Source organism: Mytilus californianus, unplaced genomic scaffold, assembly GCF_021869535.1.
Source record: "Mytilus californianus isolate M0D057914Y unplaced genomic scaffold, xbMytCali1.0.p SCAF_7, whole genome shotgun sequence".
In the NCBI taxonomy this organism is placed as follows: Eukaryota; Metazoa; Mollusca; class Bivalvia; order Mytilida; family Mytilidae; genus Mytilus; species Mytilus californianus.
Window position 1 is genome coordinate 102,928,009 of NW_026262723.1, and position 14,147 is coordinate 102,942,155.

Consider the following 14,147-nt stretch of genomic DNA (forward strand, 5'->3'; position numbering starts at 1 on the left):
TGTATTGCTACCATAAGTTTCATAACATTTGGTCGAGGCAAACTTAAGTTAGAGAACGGAAACGAAAAATTCAGCAATTTTTCCATTTGTAAAGGGACATAACTCTAGAATGGTAAAAGTGACGCCACCAAAATTCAAACTTGATCTGTGTTTTGTGGTCACAAGCATTGTGTATAAGTTTCATAACATTTGGTTGAGGCAAACTAAAGTTAGAGAACGGAAACCAATTTTGGGACGTACGTACGTACAGACAAACAAGGGTAAAACTTAAAAGCCCCCTCTGCTACGGCAGGGGCATAAAAAAAGGTTTTGGAGAGAGTTTCCTACCCAGTATTCTGGACGGACAGTCAAACGGTTACTAGACTGTGACACAGGTAAAAATCTTGCCACTTAGTCATTTTTTAGTCTGTTCAATTAACAGAAGTCATGAACAAGATTCAAAAGGAAGTTCTGAAGTAATCTATCAAATTTTCTGTTAAAAATTAAGTCAACCAAAATAAAATGCTAGCTTGTGAAACTTCTCATTATATACAATATGGACTTATCAGCTCATTGAAAAGAAAATTCTAAAACAGAGAGCCTAAGACATCTTAAATAACAGATTAATAACTGAAGCATGTCTACTTCTTTATTTGAGACATTAATAAATATGAGTAACTAAAGGACATCTGGCATTTATTTATGTTTTTTTCTACTCAACAAGCTGCTGAGAACTCATTAAATAATATGCGTTAGCATATAGAATGATATCTTTTTATAATGATATTTCAACACTTGAGTCTTTTTGATAGTTTATTTGCAGTTTACAAACGACGACCTCTGCGACCTCCCTTCCTTCTGGTACTGTCTGATGGGATAGGTGTAACATCCTCTGAAAAAAAGAGCAATTTTTTGATTTAATGTTTAGTGATCATGCATTTTATAGAGGTTGCTGAACTTGAAGAAGACAAGGCCAAAAAATATTGTGAGTTCAGAATTTCCTGACAGACTACAATTTTGAGCTCTGGCAACTAGATTTGTGAAGATTTATCCAAAAACTTTCCCAAACAAATCATTTGTTACAATTGCTAACTTATTTTACCAAAATTTGTTACAAAAATATACCAAAGCCACATTTGTTTTGTTTAATGACAATTTGCAAATAGTGAAGTGATATACCTTATCATAATCAGATTCTGATTTTTTTGAATACCAGGAAATTTTCCATATTGAAATAATTTGTCTAGATTTGACAAAAAATATATTAAATTTGAACCTACATGTACAGATCATTTAATATTCAAAAAGGTTAAATATACATATTTTTGTGCTATTATGTATTTAAATTAAATCTCATTATTCCAATTTCCAAATATGAAGGACCACCAAGTTTATAGTAGGACCAGCAAGTTAAAAGTTTAGGAAACAGCAGCAAATTAAAAACCTATTCAGGATGAGAACATGTTAATATGATATGAATATGAACCCTGCTTTGACCTAGACCGACACACTGAGTCGGATTATTAACTTGCTAGTTCACAAAATAACATTCAGCAGGAAGACATGTCACCTCACTAGGACACATTATTCTAACTCTGAGCTGACCAGTCTTTGATCATACTCCTTAATGCAGTGATTTAGCTGAAAAACAGCAATTTCCAATTTTAAAGTATTTGGTTTGACCCAGTCAGGTAGTGTTCTCCCCAGGCCCTTAAAGGGCCGCGGGCCCGCGATGTATAATTTTTTACTGTGGTGGTATCGTTCTTACCGCGATGTATAATTTTTCTCCGTGGTGCTAAAATTTTCAGTTAAAAAATCGTAAATCGGTAAAGTTTTAAACGACTTGTTAAATCTTTTCCGTGCGGTATAAAATTCCAGGTGAGATTTGACCAGTTCAAAACAGATTGTTTACACCACGTGATCGATTTACCGTATGCGGTTAACCTTGTTGATTGGATTTAATCGATGTAATTAACACTTGTAACATGATTCTTTTGTGTTTTAATTAAGAGTTCATAACTTTATGTTCACAGATAACTATTTTATGGCTTCACTCTCCACCCAAGCACTGACCTGTGACAAGTCGTCAAATACTTTGTACACAAACACTGAAACAGTGTCTTGACCCGATAGGAACATTTTTTGTACATCATAACGGTGGCTCATTCCGTATAATGGACAACTATACATTTCCCAATTCTTATATTATAGTATTATATGTCCCTGATTAAACCATGGCCAATATTATCTTTAATTATGACATTGTTATTGCATGAAAGTCGGGTTTCAAACTGTCTGTACATATCACATGACCCAGTTAGTTCACGTAGAATATTCAAGTTTATTTACAATTAATTGCAATCTATTATATTTTATAAATAAAATGCATGACTGTACCTTCAAACTGGATATCTATATCCATAATTAATGAATAACAGAAGTAATCTTGCAAATTTTATCCATAAGCACATGTTAAATATTTTTATATCTACTTCCTGTCATTTAGGCAGGAAAGTAGGGAGACTTAGTTGTTGACATTGAATATGGTTACTTATAGATCTATAGACCAAAGATAAATTTATAGATTTAGGAATTCTTTTTAAATGGTTCATGACAAATAAAGATTTAGATTTTAGGGCAGTATTAAGACTGTATCTATGTTTGATTATCACCAAAGACAAGAAAGGTTAATATTTACATGAAATCTATGGCAAAATGTTCTAAAATTTATGAAAAATTTCTTTTTATTAAAATCTAAGATAGAAACTGGTTCAAATAATAAAACAATATTTGCAATTGTTCTTGTTAATTTTATATCTTCTTATGACAGGAATCCTTTCACATACAACAACTTTTTTTCTAGAAACTAGAATGTTTTTTAAATTGGAACATTTTTGTTCTCTTTTGAATGATATTTTATTTTTATTGATTTTGGATTTTATAAAAGATTTAATTACTTTAAATTCAGATGAATATTTTATTATGAATCATAATTTATTTATTTTAAAAAAATATTAAAGTATACAAACTGTTTTTTTTATTTACTTCTTTTTTACCAATAATTTTTTGAATCAATGTCTACATAACACAGTACCACAGTGTTAAAACAAAACAAGAGACATAAAAACTACAGTAACTAGAGCAAAGCGACGCGATGCGACACAACTGATTGCATGAAATATTTCACCAAGAAGTCCACACGCGTTACCCTGGTGCTATCCAAAAATCCTGGGGAGAACACTGAGTCAGGGATCCAGGGATTGAACTCACGACCTCCAGCACTCAAGGCTAACACACCTATTATGAGACCATTGAAGTAACCTTTGTAGACTAAACAGTGAAAATTGTCTAGTGAAAGAATGTTAGCCTTGCAACAAATTTTAATTACTTACCAATTCTGCCAATTTTCATTCCTGATCGAGCTAAAGCTCTAAGAGCTGACTGAGCTCCAGGTCCAGGTGTCTTGGTCCTGTAATCAGAATAATTTTTTTCACAGTCAGAATTAACATTTCTACTAAGTTTAAAGATAGAACGCTTTCATAGAGTTGGGAACAATAAAGGCACAACTATGGTTGTACAATGATGAGTTTTATTAATAATATTGAGTGTGTGTGTGCAGGCTGTTTAACATCTTAATAAGATGGTCGTAAACAGGGATAAGTGTATGGACACACAGGAATCAGCTTACATGTTGCTTTAAAAAAAATTGCATGAAACTCGATGAATAATGAGCTAATCATAAAAATGTTGCACAAAAATTACCCGTTACCATTGGCTGTTAAAGATCTAGTGATTTAAAATCAAAGAATATATATTAAAGTTATCTAGGTAGGTGATGAACTAAAATATATCATTAAACTGATTAGTTCATGTCAAGACTCTACCATACTGCATCACTGTCAAGCCAAAAAATATGTGTTTATTGTTTCCTAAAAATTATATGGTAGATAGGTTAGAAATCATTATTGTTTTAAAGTCACAATTCAGAAAATATCATGTCTTCACTTGCCACCCAAGAATATGCATTATTATAAAATTATTGACTTTAATGAGTGATACAATGATTTATCAACCCCAGAGATATGATATTCACTAAGGCCAAAGGCCGAGGGTGAATGTCATATTTCTGTGGTTGATAAATCATTGCATCAACTGATATCAAAAGTCAACAATTTTTTTTATTATAATATGATATTTTATTCTTCTCCAATTTCCTAATATTAAATTTGCTCAAGATACTTTTAAAACTGCTCCTTGTTTTTATCCTAAATATATCATCTACTTTTGCAGTTGCTAACTTTAATAAAAAAAAAAAATACACCAAAAACAAAAGGAAGAGAAAAATATTTGCACGACGTCAAAAACGTACGTCATTGACGTTGCCTTGGAACATCTTTATTTAGGTACACGTTAGCTGTTCCAAATCTTAAATTAACCTCTCGTGATTATTCCCACATTGAATATAATGTTTTATCAAAGAAGACTCTGTATGCTTTTAGCCAAGGAGAAAAGAGAATTTTTTTAGTCATAATGATATAATAATATTTATTTTATTTTTTTGTGATCAGAGTTTTTTCAAGAAACAAATTTCTATTTTCAGATAAGTTGTGGTATGAATACTTTAAATTGTAATCAAGGACAATTCCTAAGTGCTAGCATCACATTATTTATTCATTTTTTTCACATTTAATTTTGGTTTAAAATAATAAACTGGCAAAATATCCAAAGCTCCCTCGACCCCCCCTAGCAAACAGCCCCATCTATCCTAAGATAATAATATCAAAAATAAAATGCTCCGCAGGGCGCAGCTTGATACGACCGCAGAGGTCGAACCCTGAACAGTTGGGGGAAGTATGGACACAACATTCAAGCTTGATACAGCTTTGGATTTGGATTGTGATTAAATATTTGACACAGCATAGGTTTCTAACACAGATTGAATGTGGTCTAAGAACTTAAAAATTTAAAATTGGACATTCACCTATTATGGTCCAATATCCAAAATCTAAATACATGGTTAGATTCAGCATATCAAAGAACCCCAAGAATTCAATTTTTGATGAAATCAAACAAAGTTTAATTTTGGACCCTTTTGACCTCAATGTGGACAAAGTTGATAACGGGGCCCAAAAATCAAAAATCTAAATACATGGTTAGATTCAGCATATCAAAGAACCCCATATATTCAATTTTTGTTGAAATCAAACAAAGTTTAATTTTGGACCCCTATTTGGACCAACTTGAAAACTGGGCCCATAATCAAAAATCTAAATACATGTTTAGATTCAGCATATCAAAGAACCCTAAGAATTCAATTTTTGTTAAAATCAAACTAAGTTTAATTTTGGACCCTTTGGACCTTAATGTAGACCAATTTGAAAACGGAACCAAAAATTAAGAATCTAAATACACGGTTAGATTCGGCATATCAAAGAACCCCAATAATTCAATTTTTGATGAAATCAAACAAAGTTTAATTTTGGACCCTTTTGACCTCAATGTGGACAAAGTTGATAACGGGGCCCAAAAATCAAAAATCTAAATACATGGTTAGATTCAGCATATCAAAGAACCCCATATATTCAATTTTTGTTGAAATCAAACAAAGTTTAATTTTGGACCCCGATTTGGACCAACTTGAAAACTGGGCCCATAATCAAAAATCTAAATACATGTTTAGATTCAGCATATCAAAGAACTCTAAGAATTCAATTTTTGTTAAAATCAAACTAAGTTTAATTTTGGACCCTTTGGACCTTAATGTAGACCAATTTGAAAACGGAACCAAAATTTAAGAATCTAAATACACAGTTAGATTCGGCATATCAAAGAACCCCAATAATTCAATTTTTGATGAAATCAAACAAACTTTAATTTTGGACCCTTTGGACCTCAATGTGGTCAAAGTTGATAACAGGGCCCAAAAATCAAAAATCTAAATACATGGTTAGATTCAGCATATCAAAGAACCCCATATATTCAATTTTTGTTGAAATCAAACAAAGTTTAATTTTGGACCCCGAATTGGACCAACTTGAAAACTGGGCCCATAATCAAAAATCTAAATACATGTTTAGATTCAGCATATCAAAGAACCCTAAGAATTCAATTTTTGTTAAAATCAAACTAAGTTTAATTTTGGACCCTTTGGACCTTACTGTAGACCAATTTGAAAACTGAACCAAAAATTAAGAATCTAAATACACGGTTAGATTCGGCATATCAAAGAACCCCAATAATTCAATTTTTGATGAAATCAAACAAAGTTTAATTTTGGACCCTTTTGACCTCAATGTGGTCAAAGTTGATAACAGGGCCCAAAAATCAAAAATCTAAATACATGGTTAGATTCAGCATATCAAAGAACCCCATATATTCAATTTTTGTTGAAATCAAACAAAGTTTAATTTTGGACCCCGATTTGGACCAACTTGAAAACTGGGCCCATAATCAAAAATCTAAATACATGTTTAGATTCAGCATATCAAAGAACCCTAAGAATTCAATTTTTGTTAAAATCAAACTAAGTTTAATTTTGGACCCTTTGGACCTTAATGTAGACCAATTTGAAAACGGAACCAAAATTTAAGAATCTAAATACACAGTTAGATTCGGCATATCAAAGAACCCCAATAATTCAATTTTTGATGAAATCAAACAAACTTTAATTTTGGACCCTTTGGACCTCAATGTGGACCAATTTAAAAACGGGGCCCAAAATCCAAAAACTAAATACATGGTTAGATTCAGCATATTAAAGAACCCCATGAAATCAAGAATAAAACCCCATTGAAATTGGTCAAGAAATAAGCAATTTATAGGAAGTATCTTCTTTTGCACAATCCTGTGCTATTAAATATTTCTTGCTATTGCGCAATACTGTACAATTGACAATTTCTTGCTATTGCGCAATATTGTGCTATTGGATATTTCTTGCTATTGCGCAATACTGTGCAATTGAAGATTTCTTGCTATTGCGCAATACTGTGCAATTGAAGATTTCTTGCTATTGTGCAATACTGTGCAATTGAAAATTTCTTGCTATTGCACAATACTTATTATATAATAATTTACACATCCTGTTTGGTGTGTATCTCCTACCATATCATTATTATTTGATTTTAAATATAAATCAGAAATAACCAACTTAAAATGGAAAATTTTAAAAGAAACAAAAAAGGAAAAAAAGGAAATAAACTGCTTCGCTGAGCGCAGCTAGATACGCCCGCAGAGGTCAAACCCTGAACAGTTGGGGCAAAAATGGACACAATATTCCAGCTTGATTCAGGTCTGAATTTGGATTGTAATTAAATATTTGACATATTATAGGTTTCTGAATAAATGTAGTCAAAGATCTTGAAATTGGTTATATGAATTGAATTTATATTCAATTAAAGATTTCTTGCTGTTGTGCAATACTTAGTAAATCTGTTGTCAGACTATAAACAAATAAAGTTCAATTAATTCTCAATATCATATAAGAAATTTATGAAAATAAAAAGGGAGCTTACATCAATAGATATAAACAATTCACCAAAGTTTCATGAGAATTTGTGACAGCATTTTTGAGTTATTGTCCGAAAAATGGAAAATTACCCCTTTTTTTAATGAATAAAACCCCATAACTCAGAAATGTAAAATGTAAAATTTATAAAATTCTAAAGGGAGCTTACAGCAATACATACAAACAATTCACCAAAGTTTCATAAGAACTGCTGAAAGCATTTTTGAGTTTTTGTCCGAAAACTGGATAATCCCTCCTTTTTTTATGAATAAAACCCTGTAACTCGGAAACGTAAAATCTAAAATTTAAAAAAATCGAAAGGGAACTCATGTCAATAGATATAAACAATTCACCACAATTTCTTGCAAGTTGGTGAAAGCATTCTTGACTTATTGTCCGAAAACTTGAAAATCCCCCTTTTTTTAATGAATAAAACCCCATAACTCGGAAACGTAAAATCTAAATTTTATAAAAAACGAAAGGGAGCTCACGTCAATAGATATAAACAATTCACCAAAGTTTTATGCAAATTAGTTAAAGCATTTTTGAGTTAATGTCCGACATGTTGACGACGGACAGACGGACGGACAGACGGACAACGGTATACCATAATACGACCCGTAAACGGGCGTATAAAAATGGAAAAAAAAATAAATCCCCCCCCAAAATTTTTTGAACCCCCATTATGATTCATCACCCCCAAACTCAATCCCAGCCTTCCCTTTGTGGTATGGTACCTTGCAGTACAATTTCAGAGAGATCCATACACTTGAACACAAGTTATTGTCTGGAAACTAGAAAAAAATGTGTTTTTTGGCCCCTTTTTGGCCCCAAATTCCTAAACGTTTAGGGCAATTACCCCCAAACTCAAACCCAGCTTTCCCTTTGTGATATGGAACCTTGTAGTACAATTTCAGAAAGATCCATACACTTACACACAAGTTATTGTCATGAAACTAGAAAAATGCTTGTTTTTTGCCCCTTTTTTGGCCCCTAATTCCTAAAATTTGGAGGCAATTACCCCCAAAATCAATCCCAGCATTCCTTAAGTGATATGGAACCTTGTGGTACAATGTCAGAGAGATCCATACACTAACACACAAGTTATGTCTGGAAGTTACAAAAATGCTTATTTTTGGCCCCTTTTTCCTTTACTGTTATTACCATAACCCCCAAAATCAATCCCAACCTTCCTTTTGTGGTATTGAACCTTGTGGTAAAATTTCATAAAGATCCATTCACTTAAACTAAAGTTAGAGTGCGAAAACCAATGTGTCTTCGGACGACGCCGACGCCGGATGACGACGACGACGACGTCATACCAATATACGACCACAAAAATTTTTTTGCGGTCGTATAATAAATTGGGAATGTGTCCATGGGGCACAAATGATGCCCCTGCTTGCATACAACTTTATAAAGGGACATAACTCAAGAACGGTATAAGTGACCCTTCCCAAATTCAAACTGGATCTGAGTTTTGTGGTAATAAGCATTGTGTATAAGTTTCATAACATTTGGATGACGCTAACTTAAGTTAGAGAACGGAAACAAAAAATTCAGCAATTTTTCCATTTGTGAGAGGCATAACTCTAGAATAGTAAAAGTGATGCCACCAAAATTCGAACTTGATCTGTGTTTTGTGGTAATAAGCATTGTGTATAAGTTTCATAACATTTTGTTGAGGCAAACTTAAGTTAGAGAATGGAAACGAAAAATTCAGCAATTTTTCCATTGGAAAAGGGGCATAACTCTGGAATGGTAAAAGTGATGCCACCAAAATTCAAACTTGATCTGTGTTTAGTGGTTATAAGCATTGTGTAAAAGTTTCATAACATTTTATTGAGGCAAACTTTACTTAGAGAACGGAAATTTAAAATTCAGCAATTTTTCCATTTGTAAAGGGGCATAACTCTAAAACAGTATAAGTGACGCCACCAAAATTCAAACTCGATCTGTGTTTTGTTGTAATAAGCATTGTGTATAAATTTTATGACATTTGGTTGAGGCGAACTAAAGCTAGAGAACGGAAACCAATTTCGGGATGTACGCTACGGCGGGGGCATATAAATTTAACAGTTCATAAATATCATCAAAGGGGCAATAACTCTAATAAGGATTGCCCGAGACAAATTTTGATGAATAAAGTTGATCTGTGAAGCAAAAATGCAAATAATGGGTAAAAATAGTAATTTAAGGGCATGCCCCCCACCTCTTCATATTTAAATTTTCTCAATCCTGACGAGTCTGTATTTTAAACGCCTATTGTAAATATCATAGAAAATGGCTATAGGATCAATCCATTAGAATTACCTATTTCCTCCAGTAGCTCTCAGTTTGATGTGTAGGGCATTAATTCCCAAAGTTTTACATTTTTCAGCTACATCCTGTGCAGCCAACATAGCAGCATATGGGGATGCTTCATCTCTGTCAGCCTTCACTTTCATTCCACCAGTGACTCTGGCAATGGTTTCCCTATAACACAGAGAAAAAGATAAAAAAATCTACAACATTAATTAATTGATCATTCATAATCGTTTCACAAATGGTCCTTGTTATGCGAGAAGAAGCTCCTTCACCATATAAAAATTCTCAATATACTAATGTGAAACAAAGGATAAGTTTCATGGACAAGTTATTATTATTTTTTAGTCACTTTACCAGTTAAAACAAGATTATGTTGGACTTTCTAACTCATGCATTTTTGGCAAAAGGTTTTTATATCAACAACTCAAACTGCCGTCCCCTTCATATTTCTTTCAACATTTGAAATATACAGACCAATGATTAACAACATTTTTTTTTAATCCAATTGGCCAGTCTTTACCATAAAGTTTTGAATCCATAGGCCTGAAGCCAAATTTTACGAAAATTTTAGTTAATTATGATATATAAAATTTAAATGCATTTTAAGTTTCAGAATATTAAAAACTTAACTGGATTTTGCTATTCATTTTTTTTTCCATTCCTGCAGAAGGTGCCAATATAAACTAAGTTGGGGAAAAGGTTTGAGAAGCTCCCCTCATATAATAAATGTTGTGAGTAGTATTGATTTAAATGGACAATAGATATCTGCAACCAAATGGGTGATTTAAACTGTGTACCTCAGTGGGCCGTATCAAATGAAACTCATGTGTTCTTTTATTTTGCTGTCTTCTGCAGACTAGAAAAAAGTGCACATCAAATTCCAGGTAAGTTTTTAATTTTCTGAAACAAACTACATATAACTTTTATATATCTAGGTCCAGCCATGCCTTAAAAGTTTCCTAGATGCATCAGTTTGTCTGTACTCATAGTAGATTTTGTGGTGTAAACACAGCCATATTTTTCAATTCCTTTTGATGAACCTTAACTTGTAAATCAGTAAGGTAAAAAAAAAACACATATGTCTTTTTTTAGTTACCCAACCGACCCTTATTTGAGTGCCAACTCTAAGTCATTTTATTTCTGTTGTAAGAGAGAAAAATTAACTGAACTTGTGTCAAAAGGGAAGTTAGAGTTGCCAATAAATCTAATCATTTGCCCGATGCATGCCAATGTTCACAATCATGAATATGACAGCTGTTTTAAGGAAACTTACTACTCATGTGATGAAATAAACACTTTGCCGCTATTTTTTTTCCAAACAATAACCAAGGGAAAAAATCCAATCATTAAAAATACAGGTAAACTCGGCCAATGGATAACTCTGATCACAGCAATACTGATCGCACATCTCAAAAATCATGTTGCAAAAAATAAAATGGAAATTCTGACGTACCTACCTTATTTTTTAAAAAAGATTTAACTTTAAACAGACATGCATTATTTTTTTTTGCCTAATAATTTAAATTTTTCAGGCCATCAATAAGGAAGTGGTAACCTGTACTTTTACCCCCATTGAGCTTCTGATAAGTACAGTATCACCTGAATTTAGGAATTTTTATATAAGGCATTCATGGAATATATTGAAAAGTACCACCTAGAAATGGAAAAATACCTGTAAACATAAAAGATAATGAAACCCCAGATTCATGCAATTGATAATTATCAGAATTGACTGCATACTTTGTCAGTCAAAAGCAATATGAACTTTCCTGCATCATTGAAAATGAGCTATATAGAATTTCTCTTGCATTCACATCACTTCAATTAATATGGAGTCATTTATTCTAAGCCAGTACTTAAAACCTTCCATCCTTTATGGGTGGATTTTACAAAGATAAATAAAATCGTATAATAAAAAAGCAAAATGAGGCTGTTAAATTTGATGTATGTCTTTTTGTGCTTCTTTGTTACATTTGTTTGTTTTTATAGTGATTAAGATGATAACACAATGTTGACTGCTGTACCCCTATTTTTGACATTTTTACCTATTGTGTCTGTTTGTTTTGTTCACGCATCGTCGTCAATATAATGGAATTTGATGCGATTGTCATACAAGTGAGAGGTTTAGCTAGCTATAAAACCAGGTTCAATCCACCATTTTCTACACAAGAAAATGCCTGTACCAAGTCAGGAATATGACAGTTGTTATCCATTCGTTTGATGTGTTTGAGCTTTTGATTTTGCTATTTGATTAGGAACTTTCCTTTTTGAATTTTCCTCGGAGTTCAGTATTTTTATGATTTTACTTTTTACTAAGTATTGAAATCTTTTTGGTAAAATGTAGGCTTGATCATAGAATCAATGGGGACTTCGTCACTACCTCACTTTTTACTTAACCATGTCAAACCAATCCCCCCCCTTTTTTTAGAAGTTTAACTGTAAATCCACTTAATTTTTACAATACAAAACACAATGGACACTTAAGTAATCAATTGCGCTGCCATTTTCATTGATAAAATATGTTTTTGCTAATCAAATATAATTCTCTGTAAATAAAAATGAGGCTGAAGTGTCAAAAGTTTCTTCCAGGTACAAATTGAACTGCGCTGCTATTGAAATGTATGGAGAGAATGAAGCACTTGGTTTCAACACTGCAAGACAAACTGAGGATACCGTTAAAGTTATACTTACTTTCCAGACAGGTCAGTCACATGTACAAATGTGTCATTGAAACTGGCAAAGATGTGTGCAACTCCAAACACATTCTCGCCTTCTTTTACTTGTGGTCCCAACACCACTTGCTCCGTCTGCTGAGTCTTCCCCTTTCTGGGTGCCATCCTGATAAAAGAAACAAAATATTGATATTATTGTTGACTACAATGTATTAATTAAAGCCTCTCTAATTTGCCATTGTGTTGGCTTCCATCGTATTTTATTATTTACACAGTTGTTTTCACGGATTACAATTCTATCAAATATAGAGTTATAATAAATGGCTGAAGATATTCAGTCAACAATATCTTTTCTTTGATACGGAAAAGAGTACTGTCCAAATGAGGCACCAAGAAGGGTATTACTCAACAAGAAAACAACCCAAAGATCTAGTTTTTAACAGAGAAAGACATCTAGATTTGACCATGCCATCTCGGACAATTATAATTTGTCAAAACCATGCCAGATAGTATAATTTTTTACCCAGTTCTACCAAAAGTTTGCAATCTGACTGTGACATACTACCAATGTGTCAGTGATGTATATGGTTAGTGTTCTTGGCATGCTGGATATGGCAAAAGGTCAACTGAAATGTTGACAACAAATTAACCAGCTTCTAAACAATTTTTTGAATGTCATGAAAATCAGTTGATTTTTAAAGAACATACAATCTACAGAAATTCCATGTTTAGACAGACATTCTGTGAAGGCTGTTTTCCCTTTTATACCTCTCTAATGCTTTCATATGCTTACTATCGGTCAATCTGATATGCAGTTGTTGCATTTTCGAAAAACTTATAAAATGAAGAAAATTATTTAAATATCTTCTTTTGTTCGTGGCCTAGCGCAGAAAAAGGTTTTCAAAGTTTTAAATACAAACTGTGTTAAACATAAACATTATCGACAGAGGGGAAAAACAGACAGATGGAAGAGATATTTAATGATTTAACGAGAATATACATGCAGACCTCAGTCAAAATATTAGAAAAGACCTTCCGCCGGAAATAGTGTTGTTACTTCCGGTGAATTACGGATCATAATCTACGTCAATTTTTATGCTACCCTAAGTGCTTTGTTGTTTTTTTTTCTTCGGTTTTTCTGTAAAATTATGATCCACAGACGGCTAAATAAGAAGAATTGGGCGATTACCCCATTCTTAGTCTCAACTTTTCATTCGATTTAAACAAACGTTTGTAAAAATATAAATACTATTTTAGACCAGAGACATATATGGATATACTATAGGCACCAGGAGTCGGTTTCACAAAAATACTTACGACTAAGATTGATCGTAAGTCAAGAACAATTCAGTATACTTACGATACGTAAGTTTTTTTGTGAAACCGACTCCAGAGACATAAATACACATGTGTATTTATGTTTCTGCAAGGATTTGTATAGTAAGACCGGTCTTACTATACAAATCCTTGGTTTCTGCAGGCACTAACTGACAATTCAGTGGATCGCATATTTTATTTTATGTCCCACGATATACTATATATATATATATATAAACAAGTCTAAATTGAAAACAACGTTCAAACCTATGATTGCGTTGGATAAAAACCGCAATTTTTATACGTGTGCATGCAAAACAAATTTCTTGTTAGATGGGTCTAAATACAGCACAAACAACATTTTTTCA

At 32.6% G+C, this 14,147-nt stretch overlaps 1 protein-coding gene across 1 annotated transcript; it reads right to left on the minus strand.

The window, feature by feature from the left end:
- Window positions 1-614: 614 nt before the first annotated feature.
- On the minus strand, window positions 615-12,652 carry LOC127707982 (40S ribosomal protein S14). The gene is made up of 4 exons (XM_052212761.1): window positions 12,482-12,652; window positions 9,797-9,958; window positions 3,372-3,448; window positions 615-871 (listed from the first exon to the last, which is right to left on the minus strand). Exons 1-4 carry the CDS (start codon window positions 12,625-12,627, stop codon window positions 804-806), a joined length of 453 nt encoding a protein of 150 aa, XP_052068721.1. The 5' UTR covers window positions 12,628-12,652; the 3' UTR covers window positions 615-803.
- Between the last annotated feature and the right edge of the window lie 1,495 nt (window positions 12,653-14,147).

Excerpts from the sequence above, each read along its gene's own strand:
- LOC127707982 (XM_052212761.1), bottom strand. The coding sequence starts at position 12,627 with ATGGCACCCAGAAAGGGGAAGACTCAGCAGACGGAGCAAGTGGTGTTG. Across the intron at positions 9,959-12,481 it reads GTGACTGACCTGTCTGGAAA|GGAAACCATTGCCAGAGTCA; the intron begins GTAAGTATAACT and ends TCTGTGTTATAG. Across the intron at positions 872-3,371 it reads AATGAAAATTGGCAGAATTG|AGGATGTTACACCTATCCCA; the intron begins GTAAGTAATTAA and ends TCTTTTTTTCAG.